The 20,226-nt window shown below is 58.1% G+C and overlaps 1 protein-coding gene across 1 annotated transcript; it reads left to right on the top strand.

The window, feature by feature from the left end:
* The first annotated feature begins 3,168 nt into the window (after positions 1-3,168).
* LOC140472016 (uncharacterized) lies at positions 3,169-19,415 on the top strand. The gene is made up of 4 exons (XM_072567456.1): positions 3,169-3,356; positions 16,630-17,075; positions 17,192-17,732; positions 17,779-19,415. Exons 1-4 carry the CDS (start codon positions 3,324-3,326, stop codon positions 19,300-19,302), a joined length of 2,544 nt encoding a protein of 847 aa, XP_072423557.1. The 5' UTR covers positions 3,169-3,323; the 3' UTR covers positions 19,303-19,415.
* Positions 19,416-20,226: the final 811 nt, after the last annotated feature.

A 20,226-nucleotide genomic window follows, 5' to 3' on the forward strand; every position in this document is an offset into this window, starting at 1 on the left:
TCCCCTCGTGTTAGTCATCACCATCCGAGGATAAAGCCTCTCACTGTCCCCCCTATCTAACCCTCTGATTATCTTATATGTCTCAATTAAGCCACTTCTCAACTTTCTCTCTAACTGTTGTGGTTCTGTTCGCCGAGCTGGGAATTTTTAAACGATCCGTATCCATGAACACCAACTAGCCATGAAACGACACGACCAGCTATCCTTAGTAGCCACACACGCAGGCGACAAGCAACATGAATTCGACTGGGACAACACTACCATTATAGGGCAAAACAAACAGAGAACAGCCAGGGAATTCCTAGAGGCATGGCACTCATCCACAGACTCGATCAACAAACACATCGACCTGGACCCAATATACCGGCCACTACAGTGGACAGCTCGAACTGACAACCGGAAGCGGCAGAGACAGGCCACAATAAATGCCGGAGGAAACAGCACAGAAGCGCTTCACAGGAGGCTCCCAAGCACTGAGGATGTCACCTAAACAGGGGACGAAACGTTTGCAAGACAAATTCCCAGCTCGGCGAACAGAACCACAACAACGAGCACCCGAGCTACAAATCTTCTCCCAAACTTTGAACTTTTCTCTCGAACGAAAACAGCCTCAAGGCCCTCAGCTTTTCCTCATAAGACCGTCCCTCCAGACCAGACAACATCCTGGTAAATCTCCTCTGAACCCTTTCCAAAGCTTCCACGTCCTTCCTATAACGCGGTGACCAGAACTCTACACAATATTCCCAAGTGCGGCTGCACCAGAGTTTTGTACAGCTGCAGCATGACCTCATGGCTCCGAAACTCAATCCCTCTCCCAATAAAAGCTACCACACCGTGCGCCTTCCTAACAAACCCTGCCAACTCTGGGCGGCAACTTTCAGGGATCTATGTACCTGGACACCAAAGATCTCTCTGCACATCCACGCGACCAAGAATCTTACCATTAGCCCAGGACTCTGCATTCCTGTTACTCCTTCCAAAGTGAGTCGTAATTAGATTAGATTACTTACAGTGTGGAAACAGGCCCTTCGGCCCAACAAGTCCACACCGACCCGCCGAAGCGCAACCCACCCATACCCCTACATTTACCCCTTACCTAACACTACAGGCAATTTAGCATGGCCAATTCACCTGACCTGCACATCTTTGGACTGTGGGAGGAAACCGGAGCACCCGGAGGAAACCCACGCAGACATGGGGAGAACGTGCAAACTCCACACAGTCAGTCGCCTGAGGCGGGAATTGAACCCGGGTCTCTGGCGCTGTGAGGCAGCAGTGCCGCCCACCTCACACAGGAGGATGGGTTTGGGTTGGGGTTGGGGATGGGTTGGGGTTAGGGGTTTGGGTTGGGGATGGGTAGAGGTTTGGGTTGGGGTTAGGGGTTGGGGTTGGGGGTTTGGGTTGGGGGGTTGGGGATGGGTTAGGGGTTGGGGTTGGGTTGGGGGTTTGGGTTGGGGTTAGGTTTGGGGATGGGGTTAGGGGTTTGGGTTGGGGATGGGTTGGGGGTTTGGGTTGGGGTTGGGGATGGGTTGGGGTTAGGGGTTTGGGTTGGGATTGGGGATGGGTTGGGAGTTTGGGTTGGGGTTAGAGGTTTGGGTTGTGGATGGGGATGGGTTAGGGGTTTGGGGATCGGTTGGGGGTTTGGGTTGGGGTTAGGGGTTTGGGTTGGGGTTGGGGATGGGTTGGGGGTTTGGGTTGGGGATGGGGATGGGTTAGGGGTTTGGGGATCGGTTGGGGGTTTGGGGATGGGTTGGGGGTTTGGGTTGGGGTTAGGGGTTTGGGTTGGGATTGGGGGTTTGGGTTGGGGTTTGGGTTTGGGTTGGGGTTAGGGGTTTGGGTTGGGATTGGGGATGGGTTGGGAGTTTGGGTTGGGGTTAGAGGTTTGGGTTGGGGTTAGGGGTTTGGGTTGTGGATGGGGATGGGTTAGGGGTTTGGGGATCGGTTGGGGGTTTGGGTTGGGGTTAGGGGTTTGGGTTGGGGTTGGGGATGGTTTGGGGGTTTGGGTTGGGGATGGGGATGGGTTAGGGGTTTGGGGATCGGTTGGGGGTTTGGGGATGGGTTGGGGGTTTGGGTTGGGGTTAGGGGTTTGGGTTGGGATTGGGGGTTTGGGTTGGGGTTTGGGTTTGGGTTGGGGTTGGGGATCGGTTGGGGGTTTGGGTTGGGGATGGGTTAGGGGTTTGGGGATCGGTTGGGGGTTTGGGTTGGGGTTAGGGGTTTGGGTTGGGGTTGGGGATGGTTTGGGGGTTTGGGTTGGGGATGGGGATGGGTTAGGGGTTTGGGGATCGGTTGGGGGTTTGGGGATGGGTTGGGGGTTTGGGTTGGGGTTAGGGGTTTGGGTTGGGATTGGGGGTTTGGGTTGGGGTTAGGGGTTTGGGGATCGGTTGGGGGTTTGGGTTGGGGATGGGGATGGGTTAGGGGTTTGGGGATCGGTTGGGGGTTTGGGGATGGGTTGGGGGTTTGGGTTGGGGTTAGGGGTTTGGGTTGGGATTGGGGGTTTGGGTTTGAGTTTGGGTTGGGGATCGGTTGGGGGTTTGGGTTGGGGATGGGGATGGGGTTAGGGGTTGGCCGTTGGGGATTCGTCAGCTGAGGTGTGAGTGGGTCACCTCCCACTTTTCCGCATTGAACTCCATTTGCCGCCTCTCAAGCCCAGCTCCTGTTCTCCAGCCTCTGACCAGGAAAGGAAAGCAAATCCCCATCAGTGGCAACCTCCAAGTGAGGGGGAAGCTGTTGTCTCCTGCTTTCTATTTATATGTTTCCTTCTTTCTGATTGCAGTTCGAGGGGGCAGCCTCTAGGGGGTGGGTGGGGGGGGGTGTGTAATTAGTTGGGGGGGGGAGTGGAGCAAATATCCATCAATAAAAATAATCCCCCCCCTTCAAAAAGCTCCCCTGAAGGCGCTGAATATCCTTCCCCCCCATTGCTCTGAACGGGGTTAATGGCGTCCCTCTCTACCCAGCGTGCCCCGCGAGCCTGCATACGCTCCGTCTCTTCCGAACGCGCGGGTGGAGGATGGATGTGGAGGGGGGGGGGGGGACGCCGGGACGGTGGAGGAGTCCTCCCAGAGGCCTGCGCCGGGGCAGGCCGGGATACTGGAGGACCCTCCGGGCGGTTGGGCGAAGAGGGGGGGAGCGCGCGCGCGGTGGCGGTTGGTGGAGGGAGGGAGGGGGAGGGGAGAGCTGTCCCGGTTCCGACAGGCGGAGGGGGTCAACCCGGGGTCAACCCGCCAACAACAACAACTGGGAGAGGGCGAGGGGCACCACGGGAAAAAAAAACACCTCCCCCCCCCCCCCACAACAACAACAACAACAAAGGTCAACCCTTCCCCATGGCAACAGGGACCCCCCTCTTGGCCAATCATGTGAGTGTGTTATCTCATGGTGGGGGAGGGGTTAAAGGTCGAAGGTTGGGGAGAGGTTAGAGGTTTGGGATGGGGTTTGGGTGTGTGGGTTGAGGTTGGGCATGGGGGTTAGGGGTTGGGGGTTAGGGGTTGGGGTTGGGGGTTAGGGGTTAGGGGTTGGGGGTTAGGGGTTGGGGGGTTAGGGGTTGGGGGTTAGGGGTTGGGGTTGGGGTTGGGGATGGGGTTTGGGTTGGGTTGGGTTGGGGATGGGGATGGGGTTGGGGTTGGGGTAGGGGTTGGGGATGGGTTGGGGGTTGCGTTGGGTGTTTGGGTTGGGGATGGGGGTTGGGTTGGGTTGGGGATGGGGATGGGGTTTGGGTTGGGGATGGGGATGGGGATGGGGTTGGGGTTTGGGTTGGGGATGGGTTGGGGGTTGCGTTGGGTGTTTGGGTTGGGGTTGGGGATGGGGATGGGGATGGGTTGGGGGTTTGTGTTGGGGTTGGGTTGGGGTTAGGGGTTTGGGTTGGGGATGGATTGGGGGTTGGGGGATGGGTTGGGGGTCTGGGGGACGGGGGTCGGTGATGGGTTGGGGGTTTGGGGGATGGGGTCATGGTTGGGTTGGGGGTTTGGGGGATGGGGTCATGGTTGGGTTGGGGGTTGGGGGTTTGGGGTTTGGGGGGTGGGGTCAGGGTTAGGGGGATGGGGTGGGGTCGGCGATAGGTTGGGGGTTTGGGGGATGGGGTCAGGGTTGATTTGGGGAATGGAGTGGGGGATGGATTTGGGGGATGGGGTCGGCGATAGATTGGGGGTTTGGGGGATGGGGTCAGGGTTGATTTGGGGGATGGATTTGGGGGATGGGGTCGGCGATAGATTGGGGGTTTTGGGGATGGGGTCAGGGTTGATTTAGGGGATGGGTGGGGGATGGATTTGGGGTCGGCGATAGGTTGGATGGGGCCGGGGTGATTTGGGGGATGGGGTGGGGTCGGCGATAGGTTGGGGGATGGGGCCGGGGTGATTTGGGGGATGGGGTGGGGGATGGGTTTGGGTTTAGGGGTGGGGTGGGGCGATCGGTTGGGGGTTTGGGGGATGGGGTGGGGGATGGGTTTGGGTTTAGGGGTGGGGTGGGCGATCGGTTGGGGGTTTGGGAGATGGGGTGGGGGATGGGTTTGGGTTTAGGGGTGGGGTTGGCGATCGGTTGGGGGTTTGGGAGATGGGGTCGGCAATGGTCGGGGGTTTGGGGGGTGGGGTTAAAGGTTGGGGTTGGAGGATAGGGATGGGTTAGGGTTGGAGGTTGGGATAGGGGTTTTAGGTTTGGGTTGGGATTGGGTGGAGGGGAGTTCTGGGTTCAGTTGATGGTCAGGAGTTTGGAAATGGTGTTGGAGACTGGGATTGAAGGTTGGGGGTGTGACATTTAAGTTTGGGGTTGGGGAATGGGTTTGGAAGTGGGGTTGGAGACTGGAGTTGAAGTTTAGGATTGGGGGTTGGAGATTGGGAATGGGTTGGGATCAGAGGATGGGGATGGGTTGGGGATTGGCATTGAGCTTTGGGTTGGGGAGATGGTGTTGGGAGTTGGAGATTTGGGATTGGAGGGTTGAGGTTGGGTTTATGGCATTCGGAGTTTGAGAGATGGTGTTGGGGGTTAGAGGTTTGGAATTGGGGCTGGAGGTTTGGGGTTGGGGTTATGGTGTTGGGAGTTGGAAGTTTGGGGTTTGAGGGTTGTGGTTGGGGTGATAGTATTGGGGTTTGGGGGTTTGGGAGATGGTGTTGGGGGTTGGAGGGTTGAGGTTGGGGTGATGGTATTGGGGTTGGGAGATGGTGTTGGGGTTTGAAGGGTTGAGTTTGGGGTGATGGTATTGGGATTTGGAGGTTAGGTTTGGAGGTTTGAGAAACGATGTTGGCTGTTGGGGGTTGAGGTTGGGGTTATGGTATTGGGGTTGGAGTTTGGGTTTGGAGATGGTGTTTGCGGTTGAGGTTGGGGTGATGGTATTGGGGGTTGGAGGGTTGAGGTTGGGGTGATGGTATTGGGGTTTGGGGGTTTGGGAGATGGTGTTGGGGGTTGGAGGGTTGAGGTTGGGATGATGGTATTGGGGTTTGGAGGGTTGGGAGATGGGGTTGGGGGTTGTAGGGTTGAGGTTGGGGTGATGGTATTGGGGTTTGGGGGATGGTGTTGGGGGTTGGAGGGTTGAAGTTGTGGTGATGGTATTGGGATTTGGAGGTTGGGTTTGGAGGTTTGAGAAACGGTGTTGGCTGTTGGGGGTTGTGATTGGGGTTAGAGTTTGGGTTTGGGAGTTTGGGAGATGGTGTTGGGGGTTGGAGGGTTGAGGTTGGGGGTTATCGTGTTTGGGTTTGGAGGGAGTGTGTGTTAATATTTACAGGGTCCCCCCGGGGGGGAGTGTGTGTTAATATTTACAGGGTCCCCCCGGGGGGAGTGTGTGTTAATATTTACAGGGTCCCCCCGGGGGGGGAGTGTGTGTTAATATTTACAGGGTCCCCCTGGGGGGGGAGTGTGTGTGTTAATATTTACAGGGTCCCCCCTGGGGGAGAGTGTGTGTTAATATTTACAGGGTCCCCCGGGGAGAGTGTGTGTTAATATTTACAGGGTCCCCCCGGGGAGTGTGTGTGTTAATATTTACAGGGTCCCCCGGGGAGAGTGTGTGTTAATATTTACAGGGTCCCCTCTGGGGGGAGTGTGTGTTAATATTTACAGGGTCCCCCGGGGAGAGTGTGTGTTAATATTTACAGGGTCCCCCCGGGGGGAGAGTGTGTGTTAATATTTACAGGGTCCCCCCCGGGGGGAGTGTGTGTTAATATTTACAGGGTCCCCCCGGGGGGAGAGTGTGTGTTAATATTTACAGGGTCCCCCCCGGGGGGGGGAGTGTGTGTTAATATTTACAGGGTCCCCCGGGGAGAGTGTGTGTTAATATTTACAGGGTCCCCCCTGGGGGGGAGTGTGTGTTAATATTTACAGGGTCCCCCGGGGAGAGTGTGTGTTAATATTTACAGGGTCCCCCCGGGGGGAGAGTGTGTGTTAATATTTACAGGGTCCCCCCCGGGGAGAGTGTGTGTTAATATTTACAGGGTCCCCCGGGGAGAGTGTGTGTTAATATTTACAGGGTCCCCTGGGGGGGAGTGTGTGTTAATATTTACAGGGTCCCCCCCCCGGGGGGAGTGTGTGTTAATATTTACAGGGTCCCCCCCCGGGGAGAGTGTGTGTTAATATTTACAGGGTCCCCCGGGGAGAGTGTGTGTTAATATTTACAGGGTCCCCCCGGGGGGAGAGTGTGTGTTAATATTTACAGGGTCCCCCCGGGGGGAGTGTGTTAATATTTACAGGGTCCCCCCGGGGGGAGTGTGTGTTAATATTTACAGGGTCCCCCCCGGGGGGGGGGAGTGTGTGTTAATATTTACAGGGTCCCCCGGGGAGAGTGTGTGTTAATATTTACAGGGTCCCCCCTGGGGGGAGTGTGTGTTAATATTTACAGGGTCCCCCGGGGAGAGTGTGTGTTAATATTTACAGGGTCCCCCCGGGGGGAGAGTGTGTGTTAATATTTACAGGGTCCCCCCCGGGGAGAGTGTGTGTTAATATTTACAGGGTCCCCCGGGGAGAGTGTGTGTTAATATTTACAGGGTCCCCTGGGGGGGAGTGTGTGTTAATATTTACAGGGTCCCCCCCCCCGGGGGGAGTGTGTGTTAATATTTACAGGGTCCCCCCCCGGGGAGAGTGTGTGTTAATATTTACAGGGTCCCCCCGGGGGGAGTGTGTGTTAATATTTACAGGGTCCCCCCTGGGGGAGTGTGTGTTAATATTTACAGGGTCCCCCGGGGAGAGTGTGTGTTAATATTTACAGGGTCCCCCCGGGGGGAGAGTGTGTGTTAATATTTACAGGGTCCCCCCGGGGGGAGTGTGTGTTAATATTTACAGGGTCCCCCCCGGGGGAGTGTGTGTTAATATTTACAGGGTCCCCCCGGGGGGAGTGTGTGTTAATATTTACAGGGTCCCCCTGGGGGAGAGTGTGTTAATATTTACAGGGTCCCCCCCGGGGGGAGTGTGTGTGTTAATATTTACAGGGTCCCCCCGGGGGGGAGTGTGTGTTAATATTTACAGGGTCCCCCCCGGGGGGAGAGTGTGTGTTAATATTTACAGGGTCCCCCCCGGGGGGAGTGTGTGTTAATATTTACAGGGTCCCCCCTGGGGGAGTGTGTTAATATTTACAGGGTCCCCCCCGGGGGGAGTGTGTGTGTTAATATTTACAGGGTCCCCCCCGGGGGGAGTGTGTGTTAATATTTACAGGGTCCCCCCGGGGGGAGTGTGTGTTAATATTTACAGGGTCCCCCCGGGGGGAGAGTGTGTGTTAATATTTACAGGGTCCCCCCCGGGGGGGGGAGTGTGTGTTAATATTTACAGGGTCCCCCGGGGAGAGTGTGTGTTAATATTTACAGGGTCCCCCCGGGGAGAGTGTGTGTTAATATTTACAGGGTCCCCCCCGGGGGGGGGAGTGTGTGTTAGTATTTACAGGGTCCCCCGGGGAGAGTGTGTGTTAATATTTACAGGGTCCCCCCGGGGGGAGAGTGTGTGTTAATATTTACAGGGTCCCCCCCGGGGAGAGTGTGTGTTAATATTTACAGGGTCCCCCGGGGAGAGTGTGTGTTAATATTTACAGGGTCCCCCCGGGGGGAGAGTGTGTGTTAATATTTACAGGGTCCCCCCCGGGGGGAGTGTGTGTTAATATTTACAGGGTCCCCCCTGGGGGGAGTGTGTTAATATTTACAGGGTCCCCCCGGGGGGAGTGTGTGTTAATATTTACAGGGTCCCCCCGGGGGGAGAGTGTGTGTTAATATTTACAGGGTCCCCCCCGGGGGGAGTGTGTGTTAATATTTACAGGGTCCCCCCTGGGGGGAGTGTGTTAATATTTACAGGGTCCCCCCCGGGGGGAGTGTGTGTGTTAATATTTACAGGGTCCCCCCGGGGGGAGTGTGTGTTAATATTTACAGGGTCCCCCCGGGGGGAGTGTGTGTTAATATTTACAGGGTCCCCCCGGGGGGAGAGTGTGTGTTAATATTTACAGGGTCCCCCCCGGGGGGGGGAGTGTGTGTTAATATTTACAGGGTCCCCCGGGGAGAGTGTGTGTTAATATTTACAGGGTCCCCCCTGGGGGGAGTGTGTGTTAATATTTACAGGGTCCCCCGGGGAGAGTGTGTGTTAATATTTACAGGGTCCCCCCGGGGGGAGAGTGTGTGTTAATATTTACAGGGTCCCCCCCGGGGAGAGTGTGTGTTAATATTTACAGGGTCCCCCGGGGAGAGTGTGTGTTAATATTTACAGGGTCCCCTGGGGGGGAGTGTGTGTTAATATTTACAGGGTCCCCCCCCCGGGGGGAGTGTGTGTTAATATTTACAGGGTCCCCCCCCGGGGAGAGTGTGTGTTAATATTTACTGGGTCCCCCCGGGGGGAGTGTGTGTTAATATTTACAGGGTCCCCCCTGGGGGAGTGTGTGTTAATATTTACAGGGTCCCCCGGGGAGAGTGTGTGTTAATATTTACAGGGTCCCCCCGGGGGGAGAGTGTGTGTTAATATTTACAGGGTCCCCCCGGGGGGAGTGTGTGTTAATATTTACAGGGTCCCCCCCGGGGGAGTGTGTGTTAATATTTACAGGGTCCCCCCGGGGGGAGTGTGTGTTAATATTTACAGGGTCCCCCTGGGGGAGAGTGTGTTAATATTTACAGGGTCCCCCCCGGGGGGAGTGTGTGTGTTAATATTTACAGGGTCCCCCCCGGGGGGAGTGTGTGTTAATATTTACAGGGTCCCCCCGGGGGGAGAGTGTGTGTTAATATTTACAGGGTCCCCCGGGGGGAGTGTGTGTTAATATTTACAGGGTCCCCCCTGGGGGGAGTGTGTTAATATTTACAGGGTCCCCCCCGGGGGGAGTGTGTGTTAATATTTACAGGGTCCCCCCGGGGGGAGAGTGTGTGTTAATATTTACAGGGTCCCCCCGGGGGGAGTGTGTGTTAATATTTACAGGGTCCCCCCTGGGGGGAGTGTGTGTTAATATTTACAGGGTCCCCCCCGGGGGGAGTGTGTGTGTTAATGTTTACAGGGTCCCCCCGGGGGGGGAGTGTGTGTTAATATTTACAGGGTCCCCCCGGGGGGGAGTGTGTGTTAATATTTACAGGGTCCCCCTGGGGGGAGTGTGTTAATATTTACAGGGTCCCTCCTGGGGGGAGTGTGTTAATATTTACAGGGTCCCCCCCGGGGGGAGTGTGTGTTAATATTTACAGGGTCCCCCCGGGGGGGGGGAGTGTGTGTTAATATTTACAGGGTCCCCCCGGGGGGGAGAGTGTGTGTTAATATTTACAGGGTCCCCCCTGGGGGGAGAGTGTGTGTTAATATTTACAGGGTCCCCCCGGGGGGAGTGTGTGTTAATATTTACAGGGTCCCCCCCCCGGGGAGTGTGTGCTAATATTTACAGGGTCCCCCCCGGGGGGGAGTGTGTGTTATTATTTACAGGGTCCCCCCGGGGGGAGTGTGTGTTAATATTTACAGGGTCCCCCCCGCGGGGAGTGTGTGTTAATATTTACAGGGTCCCCCCCGGGGGGGAGTGTGTGTTAATATTTACAGGGTCCCCCCCGGGGGGAGAGTGTGTTAATATTTACAGGGTCCCCCCGGGGGGAGTGTGTGTTAATATTTACAGGGTCCCCCCCGGGGGGAGTGTGTGTTAATATTTACAGGGTCCCCCCGGGGGGGGAGTGTGTGTTAATATTTACAGGGTCCCCCCAGGGGGGAGAGTGTGTTAATATTTACAGGGTCCCCCCGGGGGGAGTGTGTGTTAATATTTACAGGGTCCCACCAGGGGGGAGTGTGTGTTAATATTTACAGGGTCCCCCCGGGGGGGGAGTGTGTGTTAATATTTACAGGGTCCCCCCGGGGGGAGTTTGTGTTAATATTTACATGGTCCCCCCGGGGGGGGGGGGAGTGTGTGTTAATATTTACAGGGTCCCCCCCCGGGGGGGGAGTGTGTGTTAATATTTACAGGGTCCCCCGGGGAGAGTGTGTGTTAATATTTACAGGGTCCCCCCCGGGGGGGGAGTGTGTGTTAATATTTACAGGGTCCCCCCCCTGGGGAGGAGAGTGTGTTAATATTTACAGGGTCCCCCCTGGGGGGAGAGTGTGTTAATATTTACAGGGTCCCCCCCCGGGGGGAGTGTGTGTTAATATTTACAGGGTCCCCCCGCGGGGGGAGTGTGTGTTAATATTTACAGGGTCCCCCCCCGGGGGGACTGTGTGTTAATATTTACAGGGTCCCCCCCAGGGGGAGTGTGTGTTAATATTTACAGGGTCCCCCCGGGGAGTGTGTGTGTGTTAATATTTACAGGGTCCCCCCCGGGGGAGTATGTGTTAATATTTACAGGGTCCCCCGGGGAGTGTGTGTGTGTTAATATTTACAGGGTCCCCCCCGGGGGAGAGTGTGTGTTAATATTTACAGGGTCCCCCCGGGGAGTGTGTGTGTGTTAATATTTACAGTGTCCCCCCCCGGGAGAGTGTGTGTTAATATTTACAGGGTCCCCCCGGGGGGAGAGTGTGTGTTAATATTTACAGGGTCCCCCCGGGGGGAGAGTGTGTGTTAATATTACAGGGTCCCCCCCGGGGGGAGAGTGTGTTAATATTTACAGGGTCCCCCTGGGGGAGTGTGTGTTAATATTTACAGGGTCCCCCTGGGGAGTGTGTGTTAATATTTACAGGGTCCCCCGGGGGAGTGTGTGTTAATATTTACAGGGTCCCCCTGGGGAGTGTGTGTTAATATTTACAGGGTCCCCCCGGGGGAGTGTGTGTTAATATTTACAGGGTCCCCTGGGGGAGTGTGTGTTAATATTTACAGGGTCCCCCCCGGGGAGAGTGTGTGTTAATATTTACAGGGTCCCCACCCTGGGGGGGAGAGTGTGTTAATATTTACAGGGTCCCCCCGGGGGGAGTGTGTGTGTTAATATTTACAGGGTCCCCCCGGGGGAGAGTGTGTTAATATTTACAGGGTCCCCCCGGGGGGAGTGTGTGTTAATATTTACAGGGTCCCCCCCCGGGGGGAGTGTGTGTTAATATTTACAGGGTCCCCCCCCGGGGGGAGTGTGTGTTAATATTTACAGGGTCCCCCCGGGGGGAGAGAGTGTGTTAATATTTACAGGGTGTCCCCCCGGGGAGAGTGTGTGTTAATATTTACAGGGTCCCCCCCGGGGGGAGTGTGTGTGTTAATATTTACAGGGTCCCCCCGGGGGGGAGTGTGTGTTAATATTTACAAGGTCCCCCCTGGGGGGAGTGTGTGTGTTAATATTTACAGGGTCCCCCGGGGAGAGTGTGTGTTAATATTTACAGGGTCCCCCCGGGGGGAGAGTGTGTGTTAATATTTACAGGGTCCCCCGGGGGAGAGTGTGTGTTAATATTTACAGGTCCCCCCCGGGAGAGTGTGTGTTAATATTTACAGGGTCCCCCGGGGAGAGTGTGTGTTAATATTTACAGGGTCCCCCCGGGGGGAGAGTGTGTGTTAATATTTACAGGGTCCCCCGGGGGAGTGTGTGTTAATATTTACAGGGTCCACCCCCGGGGGAGTGTGTGTTAATATTTACAGGGTCCCCCTGGGGGGGGAGTGTGTAATATTTACAGGGTCCCTCTGGGGAGAGTGTGTGTTAATATTTACAGGGTCCCCCCGGGGGGAGTGTGTGTTAATATTTACAGGGTCCCCCCGGGGGGAGAGTGTGTGTTAATATTTACAGGGTCCCCCCGGGGGGGGAGTGTGTGTTAATATTTACAGGGTCCCCCGGGGAGAGTGTGTGTTAATATTTACAGGGTCCCCCCTGGGGGGAGTGTGTGTTAATATTTACAGGGTCCCCCGGGGAGAGTGTGTGTTAATATTTACAGGGTCCCCCGGGGGGAGAGTGTGTGTTAATATTTACAGGGTCCCCCCCGGGGAGAGTGTGTGTTAATATTTACAGGGTCCCCCGGGGAGAGTGTGTGTTAATATTTACAGGGTCCCCCCGGGGGGAGAGTGTGTGTTAATATTTACAGGGTCCCCCCCGGGGGGAGTGTGTGTTAATATTTACAGGGTCCCCCCTGGGGGGAGTGTGTTAATATTTACAGGGTCCCCCCCGGGGGGAGTGTGTGTTAATATTTACAGGGTCCCCCCCCGGGGGGAGTGTGTTAATATTTACAGGGTCCCCCCCGGGGGGAGTGTGTGTGTTAATATTTACAGGGTCCCCCCGGGGGGGGAGTGTGTGTTAATATTTACAGGGTCCCCCCGGGGGGGAGAGTGTGTGTTAATATTTACAGGGTCCCCCCTGGGGGGAGAGTGTGTGTTAATATTTACAGGGTCCCCCTGGGGGAGTGTGTGTTAATATTTACAGGGTCCCCCCGGGGGGAGTGTGTGTTAATATTTACAGGGTCCCCCCGGGGGGAGTGTGTGTTAATATTTACAGGGTCCCCCCGGGGAGAGTGTGTGTTAATATTACAGGGTCCCCCGGGGGGAGTGTGTGTTAATATTTACAGGGTCCCCCCTGGGGGGAGTGTGTGTTAATATTTACAGGGTCCCCCCCGGGGGGAGAGTGTGTTAATATTTACAGGGTCCCCCCGGGGGGAGTGTGTGTTAATATTTACATGGTCCCCCCGGGGGGGAGTGTGTGTTAATATTTACAGGGTCCCCCCGGGGGGAGTGTGTGTTAATATTTACAGGGTCCCCCCCGGGGTGAGTGTGTGTTAATATTTACAGGGTCCCCCCGGGGGGAGAGTGTGTTAATATTTACAGGGTCCCCCCCCTGGGGGGAGAGTGTGTTAATATTTACAGGGTCCCCCCCCTGGGGGGAGAGTGTGTTAATATTTACAGGGTCCCCCCGGGGGGAGTGTGTGTTAATATTTACAGGGTCCCCCCTGGGGAGAGTGTGTGTTAATATTTACAGGGTCCCCCCGGGGGAGAGTGTGTTAATATTTACAGGGTCCCCCCCCTGGGGGGAGAGTGTGTTAATATTTACAGGGTCCCCCCCCGGGGGGAGTGTGTGTTAATATTTACAGGGTCCCCCCCCGGGGGGAGTGTGTGTTAATATTTACAGGGTCCCCCCCCGGGGGGAGTGTGTGTTAATATTTACAGGGTCCCCCCCCGGGGGGAGTGTGTGTTAATATTTACAGGGTCCCCCCAGGGGGAGTGTGTGTTAATATTTACAGGGTCCCCCCGGGGAGTGTGTGTGTGTTAATCTTTACAGGGTCCCCCCCGGGGGGAGTGTGTGTTAATATTTACAGGGTCCCCCGGGGAGTGTGTGTGTGTTAATATTTACAGGGTCCCCCCCGGGGGGAGAGTGTGTGTTAATATTTACAGGGTCCCCCCGGGGGGGGAGAGTGTGTTAATATTTACAGGGTCCCCCCGGGGGGGAGTGTGTGTTAATATTTACAGGGTCCCCCTGGGGAGTGTGTGTTAATATTTACAGGGTCCCCCGGGGGGAGAGTGTGTGTTAATATTTACAGGGTCCCCCCGGGGAGTGTGTGTGTGTTAATATTTACAGTGTCCCCCCCCGGGGGGAGTGTGTGTTAATATTTACAGGGTCCCCCCGGGGGGAGAGTGTGTGTTAATATTTACAGGGTCCCCCGGGGAGAGTGTGTGTTAATATTTACAGGGTCCCCCCCGGGGGGAGAGTGTGTGTTAATATTTACAGGGTCCCCCTGGGGGGAGTGTGTGTTAATATTTACAGGGTCCCCCCGGGGGGAGTGTGTGTTAATATTTACAGGGTCCCCCCCGGGGGGAGTGTGTGTGTTAATATTTACAGGGTCCCCCCGGGGGGGGAGTGTGTGTTAATATTTACAGGGTCCCCCCGGGGGGAGTGTGTGTTAATATTTACAGGGTCCCCCCGGGGGGAGTGTGTGTTAATATTTACAGGGTCCCCCCGGGGGAGTGTGTGTGTTAATATTTACAGGGTCCCCCCCCGGGGGGAGTGTGTGTTAATATTTACAGGGTCCCCCCGGGGGAGTGTGTGTTAATATTTACAGGGTCCCCCCCCCGGGGGGAGTGTGTGTTAATATTTACAGGGTCCCCCCCCGGGGGGAGTGTGTGTTAATATTTACAGGGTCCCCCTGGGGAGTGTGTGTTAATATTTACAGGGTCCCCCCGGGGGGAGTGTGTGTTAATATTTACAGGGTCCCCCCCCGGGGGGAGTGTGTGTTAATATTTACAGGGTCCCCCCCCGGGGGGAGTGTGTGTTAATATTTACAGGGTCCCCCTGGGGGAGTGTGTGTTAATATTTACAGGGTCCCCCCGGGGGGAGAGTGTGTGTTAATATTTACAGGGTCCCCACCCTGGGGGGGAGAGTGTGTTAATATTTACCGGGTCCCCCCCAGGGGGAGTGTGTGTGTTAATATTTACAGGGTCCCCCCGGGGGGAGAGTGTGTTAATATTTACAGGGTCCCCCCGGGGGGAGTGTGTGTTAATATTTACAGGGTCCCCCCCCGGGGGGAGTGTGTGTTAATATTTACAGGGTCCCCCCCCGGGGGGAGTGTGTGTTAATATTTACAGGGTCCCCCCGGGGGGAGAGAGTGTGTTAATATTTACAGGGTGTCCCCCGGGGAGAGTGTGTGTTAATATTTACAGGGTCCCCCCCCGGGGGGAGTGTGTGTTAATATTTACAGGGTCCCCCGGGGGGAGTGTGTTAATATTTACAGGGTCCCCCGGGGGGAGTGTGTGTTAATATTTACAGGGTGTCCCCCCGGGGAGAGTGTGTGTTAATATTTACAGGGTCCCCCCGGGGGGAGAGAGTGTGTTAATATTTACAGGGTGTCCCCCCGGGGAGAGTGTGTGTTAATATTTACAGGGTCCCCCCGGGGGGAGTGTGTGTTAATATTTACAGGGTCCCCCCGGGGGGGAGAGTGTGTGTTAATATTTACAGGGTCCCCCCGGGGGGAGTGTGTGTTAATATTTACAGGGTCCCCCAGGGGGAGTGTGTGTTAATATTTACAGGGTCCCCCCCGGGGGAGTGTGTGTTAATATTTACAGGGTCCCCCGGGGGGAGTGTGTGTTAATATTTACAGGGTCCCCCCTAGGGGGAGTGTGTGTTAATATTTACAAGGTCCCCCCTGGGGGGAGTGTGTGTTAATATTTACAGGGTCCCCCCGGGGGGGGAGTGTGTGTTAATATTTACAGGGTCCCCCCCGGGGGAGAGTGTGTGTTAATATTTACAGGGTCCCCCCGGGGGGAGTGTGTGTTAATATTTACAGGGTCCCCCCCCGGGGGGGAGTGTGTGTTAATATTTACAGGGTCCCCCCAGGGGGAGTGTGTGTTAATATTTACAGGGTCCCCCCGGGGAGAGTGTGTGTTAATATTTACAGGGTCCCCCCGGGGGGAGAGTGTGTTAATATTTACAGGGTCCCCCCGGGAGGGAGAGTGTGTGTTAATATTTACAGGGTCCCCCCCGGGGGGGAGTGTGTGTTAATATTTACAGGGTCCCCCGGGGGGGAGAGTGTGTTAATATTTACAGAGTCCCCCGGGGGGGGGAGTGTGTGTTAATATTTACAGGGTCCCCCCGGGGGGGAGAGTGTGTGTTAATATTTACAGGGTCCCCCGGGGGGGAGAGTGTGTTAATATTTACAGAGTCCCCCGGGGGGGGGAGTGTGTGTTAATATTTACAGGGTCCCCCCGGGGGGGGGAGTGCGTGTTAATATTTACAGGGTCCCCCCGGGGGGAGAGTGTGTTAATATTTACAGGGTCCCCCCCGGGAGAGTGTGTGTTAATATTTACAGGGTCCCCCCCGGGGGGAGAGTGTGTGTTAATATTTACAGGGTCCCCCCCCGGGGGGAGTGTGTGTTAATATTTACAGGGTCCCCCCGGGGAGTGTGTGTATATTACAGGGTCCCCCCCGGGGGAGAGTGTGTGTTAATATTTACAGGGTCCCCCCCGGGGGGAGTGTGTGTTAATATTTACAGGGTCCCCCCGGGGAGAGTGTGTGTTAATATTTACAGGGTCCCCCCCGGGGGAGAGTGTGTGTTAATATTTACAGGGTCCCCCCCGGGGGAGAGTGTGTGTTAATATTTACAGGGTCCCCCCGGGGGGGAGTGTGTGTTAATATTTACAGGGTCCCCCCCGGGGGGAGAGTGTGTGTTAATATTTACAGGGTCCCCCCGGGGGGGAGTGTGTGTTAATATTTACGGGGCCCCCTGGGGGGAGAGTGTGTGTTAATATTTACAGGGTCCCCCCGGGGGAGTGGGTGTTAATATTTACAGGGTCCCCCTAGAGGAGTGCGTGTTAACATTGACCGGGTGCCTTTTGGTTTTCTGCAGATAACCGCGCATCAAGACGACCATGGATCCAGCGATGCCCGCCGCAGCCGATGTGCCCGTTGTCGACCGCCCTGCCTCTCCCCTCCGCCTCACCGATGCCCGCTCTGCTCGCGGTCCTTCCGCTACCCCTCGCAGTTGGCGCTTCACCGTCGGCGTCACCTGAGGGACTCCTCTGTGCCGTGCCCGGACTGCGGGCAGTGCCTGCCCGGGCGCCTTGAGCTGAAGGCTCACCGCCGGCAACACGAGCAGAGGGCGGGCCCTGGCGCTGCTCGGAGTGTGGCAAGGAGTTCTCCCGGTCGCGCTCGCTGGCCGACCACCGGCGCCTGCACTCCGCCCCGCGCCGGCACTGGTGCGCCCCGTGCGGCAAGTCCTTTCTGTACCCTCCCAGCTGGCCAAGCACCGGCTGGGTCACACCGGCGAGCGGCCGTGCAAGTGCCCAGTGTGCGGCAAGGGCTTCACCGTCGCCTCCGTCCTGCAGCGCCACCGGCTCATCCACACCGGCGAACGCCCGCACCGCTGCGTGGAGTGACGCAAGGCCTTCACCCAGTCCTCCCACCTCAAGACGCACCGGCGGCTGCATTCAGGCGAGCGGCCCCACCCCTGCGGGCTGTGCGGCGCCTCCTTCAGGTCGGCGTCGGCCCTCTCTGCGGCACGCCCGCTCCCACGCCCTCCCGCCGCCCGCCGGCGAGCACCGCTGCCCGTCCTGCGGCAAGCCCTTCCCGGGCCCGAGGCGCTGGACTCCCACCGGCGCAACGCTGACCTGCCGGCTGTGCCCGCTCACCCTGGCATGCCCCTCCCTGCTGCGGCAGCATGAGCGGCGCGAGCACGCCCAGGGGGAGCCCCGGCGCTACCCCTGCCCGCAGTGCCCGCGCTCCTTCCCCTACCCCTCCCAGCTGGCGCTGCACTGGCGCTCCCACACCGGCGAGCGGCCCTTCCGGTGCGCCGAGTGCGGCAAGGGCTTCCCGGTGCCCTCCAAGCTGCGGGCGCACCGTCTGGTGCACACCGGCGAGCGGCCCTACCGCTGCGGGGCCTGCCCCAAGGGCTTCACCAGTCCTCCGCCCTGCTCGGCACCAGGTGGTGCACACCGGCGAGCGGCTCTACCGGTGCGGCGAGTGTGGCCGCGCCTTCGGCCAGTCCTCCCACCTCAAGGCCCACCGCCGGACGCACGGCGGTGGGGAGGGGGCTCCTGGCATGGGCGGGGGCCCTTCATCTGCACCTCCTGCGGCCGCGGTTTCGCCCTGGTACCGCTCGGTGGAGGCTCACCGCTGCCGGGGTGTGCCGTCGCCGCACCACGCCTGCCCGCAGTGCCCGCGCTCCTTCCGCTACCCCTCGCAGCTGGCGCTGCACCGGCGCTCCACACCGGCGAGCGGCCCTTCCGGTGCGCCGAGTGCGGCAAGGGCTTCCCGGCGCCCTCCAAGCTGCGGGCGCACCGGCTGGTGCACACCGGCGAGCGGCCCTACCGCTGCCTGGAGTGCCCCAAGGGCTTCACCCAGTCCTCCGCCCTGCTGCGGCACCAGCGGGTGCACGCCGGGGAAGGGGGGCAGCGCCGGCGGACGCGCCGGGCCGAGGGGGAGAGGCCCTGCGCCTGCGCCGAGTGCCCGCGCGCCTTCCGCTAACCCTCGCAGCTGGCCCTGCACCAGCGCAGCGCCCACGGCGACGCCGCCTCCTCCTTCCCCTGCGCCGACTGCGGCCACTGCTTCCGCACGGCGTCGCGGCTGCGCTCCCACCGGCGCCGGCGCCACCGGGAGGAGGGCGAGGACCCGGCGATGCCGCCGCGGCGCTCCCACCCCTGCCTGTACTGCCCGAAGACCTTCCTGTACCCGTCGCGGCTGGCGCTTCACCAGCGCTCGCACACCGGCGAGCGCCCCTTCCAGTGCGGCGCCTGCGGCAAGGGTTTCTCCGTCTCCTCCGCCCTGCTGCGGCACCGGCTCATCCACGCCGGCGAGCGGCCCTACGAGTGCCCCGAGTGTGGCCGGGCCTTCACCCAGTCCTCCCACCTCAAGACGCACCGGCGCCTCCACGCGCCGGGGGGCGCCGCCGGCACCTGCCGCGGCCAGGGGGCGCCGGAGAGGCGCCGGGGCCGCCGCCAGAGGGCAGCGCCCCCGGCGGTGGGCCGGGGGAGAAGCCGCACCGCTGCCCGGAATGCCCCAGGGCCTTCCGGTACCCCTCCCAGCTGCGGGCGCACTCCCGGTCGCACGCGGCCCGGCCGGCCGCCGAGCCCCCGCCGCGGCACCAGTGCCCGGTGTGCCACAAGCTCTTCCGCTACCCCTCGCAGGCCTCCAAGCACCGGCTGACCCACACCGGGGAGCGGCCCTGCGTCTGCCCGCTCTGCGGCAAGGGCTTCTCGTGCAGTCCGCGCTGCGGCGCCACCGGCTCACCCACACCGGTGAGAGGCCCTACCGCTGCGGGGAGTGCGGCCGGGCCTTCACCCAGTCCTCCCACCTCAAGACCCACCGCCGGCGGCTGCACCGGGCGACCGAGGACGCTGCCGTCACCGCCGCCGTCACCGACCCAGTCACCGTCACCCTCCTGCTCCGAGGCGGGGCCCAACCCAAGAGTGAACCCAAGAGCGAGGTGGAGTGGGAGCCGGCGTACGGCACCGCCATCACCGTCTTCCCCAAGGCCGAACTGTCCTACCATCTGTCTCAGGCTACATCGGTCAGCCTGGCCTGACACATCAGGGACCTCTCCATCACTCCGAGAGAGAGAGAGAGAGAGAGAGGGGGGTCAGGTCACACCCCCCCCCCACACCTTCACACTCACTCACTCTGTCTCTCCCTCTCTCCCGCTCTCTTAATCTCTCTCTCCCTCTCTCTCCCTCTCTCTCTCTCTGTCTCTCTGTCGTTCTCATTTTCTCTCTCAGTCTCTTCTCTTTCTGTCTCTCTCTCGCTCAGCCTCTTTCTCTTTCTGTCTGTCTCTCTCTCTGTCTCTCCCCCCCCCGTCTCTCTCTCTCTCTTTCTCTCTGTTTCACTGACTTTCTTTGTATTTCTCCATCTCACTCTCTCTTTTATTCCATTTCTCCATCTCTCCCTCTGTATCTCTTTCTTTCTCCATCTCTCTCTCTCTTTATCTATCTCTGTTTCTCTGTCTCTGTCTCTCTCTCTCTTTCACTCTCGCTCTCTCTGTCTCTCTCTCTGTCTCTCTCTCTGTCTCTCTCTCTCTCTGTCTCTCTCTCTCTGTCTCTCTCTCTCTGTCTCTCTCTCTGTCTCTCTCTGTCTCTCTCTCTGTCTCTCTCTCTGTCTCTCTCTCTCTGTCTCTCTCTCTCTGTCTCTCTCTCTCTGTCTCTCTCTCTCTGTCTCTCTCTCTCTGTCTCTCTCTCTGTCCCTCTCTCTCTCTCTCTCTCTGTCTCTCTCTCTCTCTGTCTCTCTCTCTCTCTGTCCTTTCTCTGTCTCTCTGTCCCTCTCTCTCTCTCTGTCCCTCTCTGTCTCTCTCTGTCTCTCTCTGTCTCTCTCTGTCCCTCTCTCCCTCTCTGTCCCTCTCTGTCCCTCTCTGTCCCTCTCTGTCCCTCTCTGTCCCTCTCTGTCCCTCTCTGTCTCTCTCTGTCTCTCTCTGTCTCTCTCTGTCCCTCTCTGTCCCTCTCTCCCTCTCTGTCCCTCT

Source organism: Chiloscyllium punctatum, unplaced genomic scaffold, assembly GCF_047496795.1.
Source record: "Chiloscyllium punctatum isolate Juve2018m unplaced genomic scaffold, sChiPun1.3 scaffold_214, whole genome shotgun sequence".
Classification (NCBI taxonomy): Eukaryota; Metazoa; Chordata; class Chondrichthyes; order Orectolobiformes; family Hemiscylliidae; genus Chiloscyllium; species Chiloscyllium punctatum.

What these genes read in the sequence shown, in the direction of transcription:
- LOC140472016 (XM_072567456.1), top strand. Translation starts at nt 3,324, where the DNA reads ATGGCAACAGGGACCCCCCTCTTGGCCAATCAT. An exon ending in CCCCCCTCTTGGCCAATCAT is followed by an intron (nt 3,357 to 16,629) that starts GTGAGTGTGTTA and finishes GGTTTTCTGCAG; the next exon opens with ATAACCGCGCATCAAGACGA. An exon ending in GTGCAAGTGCCCAGTGTGCG is followed by an intron (nt 17,076 to 17,191) that starts GCAAGGGCTTCA and finishes TCCCACCTCAAG; the next exon opens with ACGCACCGGCGGCTGCATTC.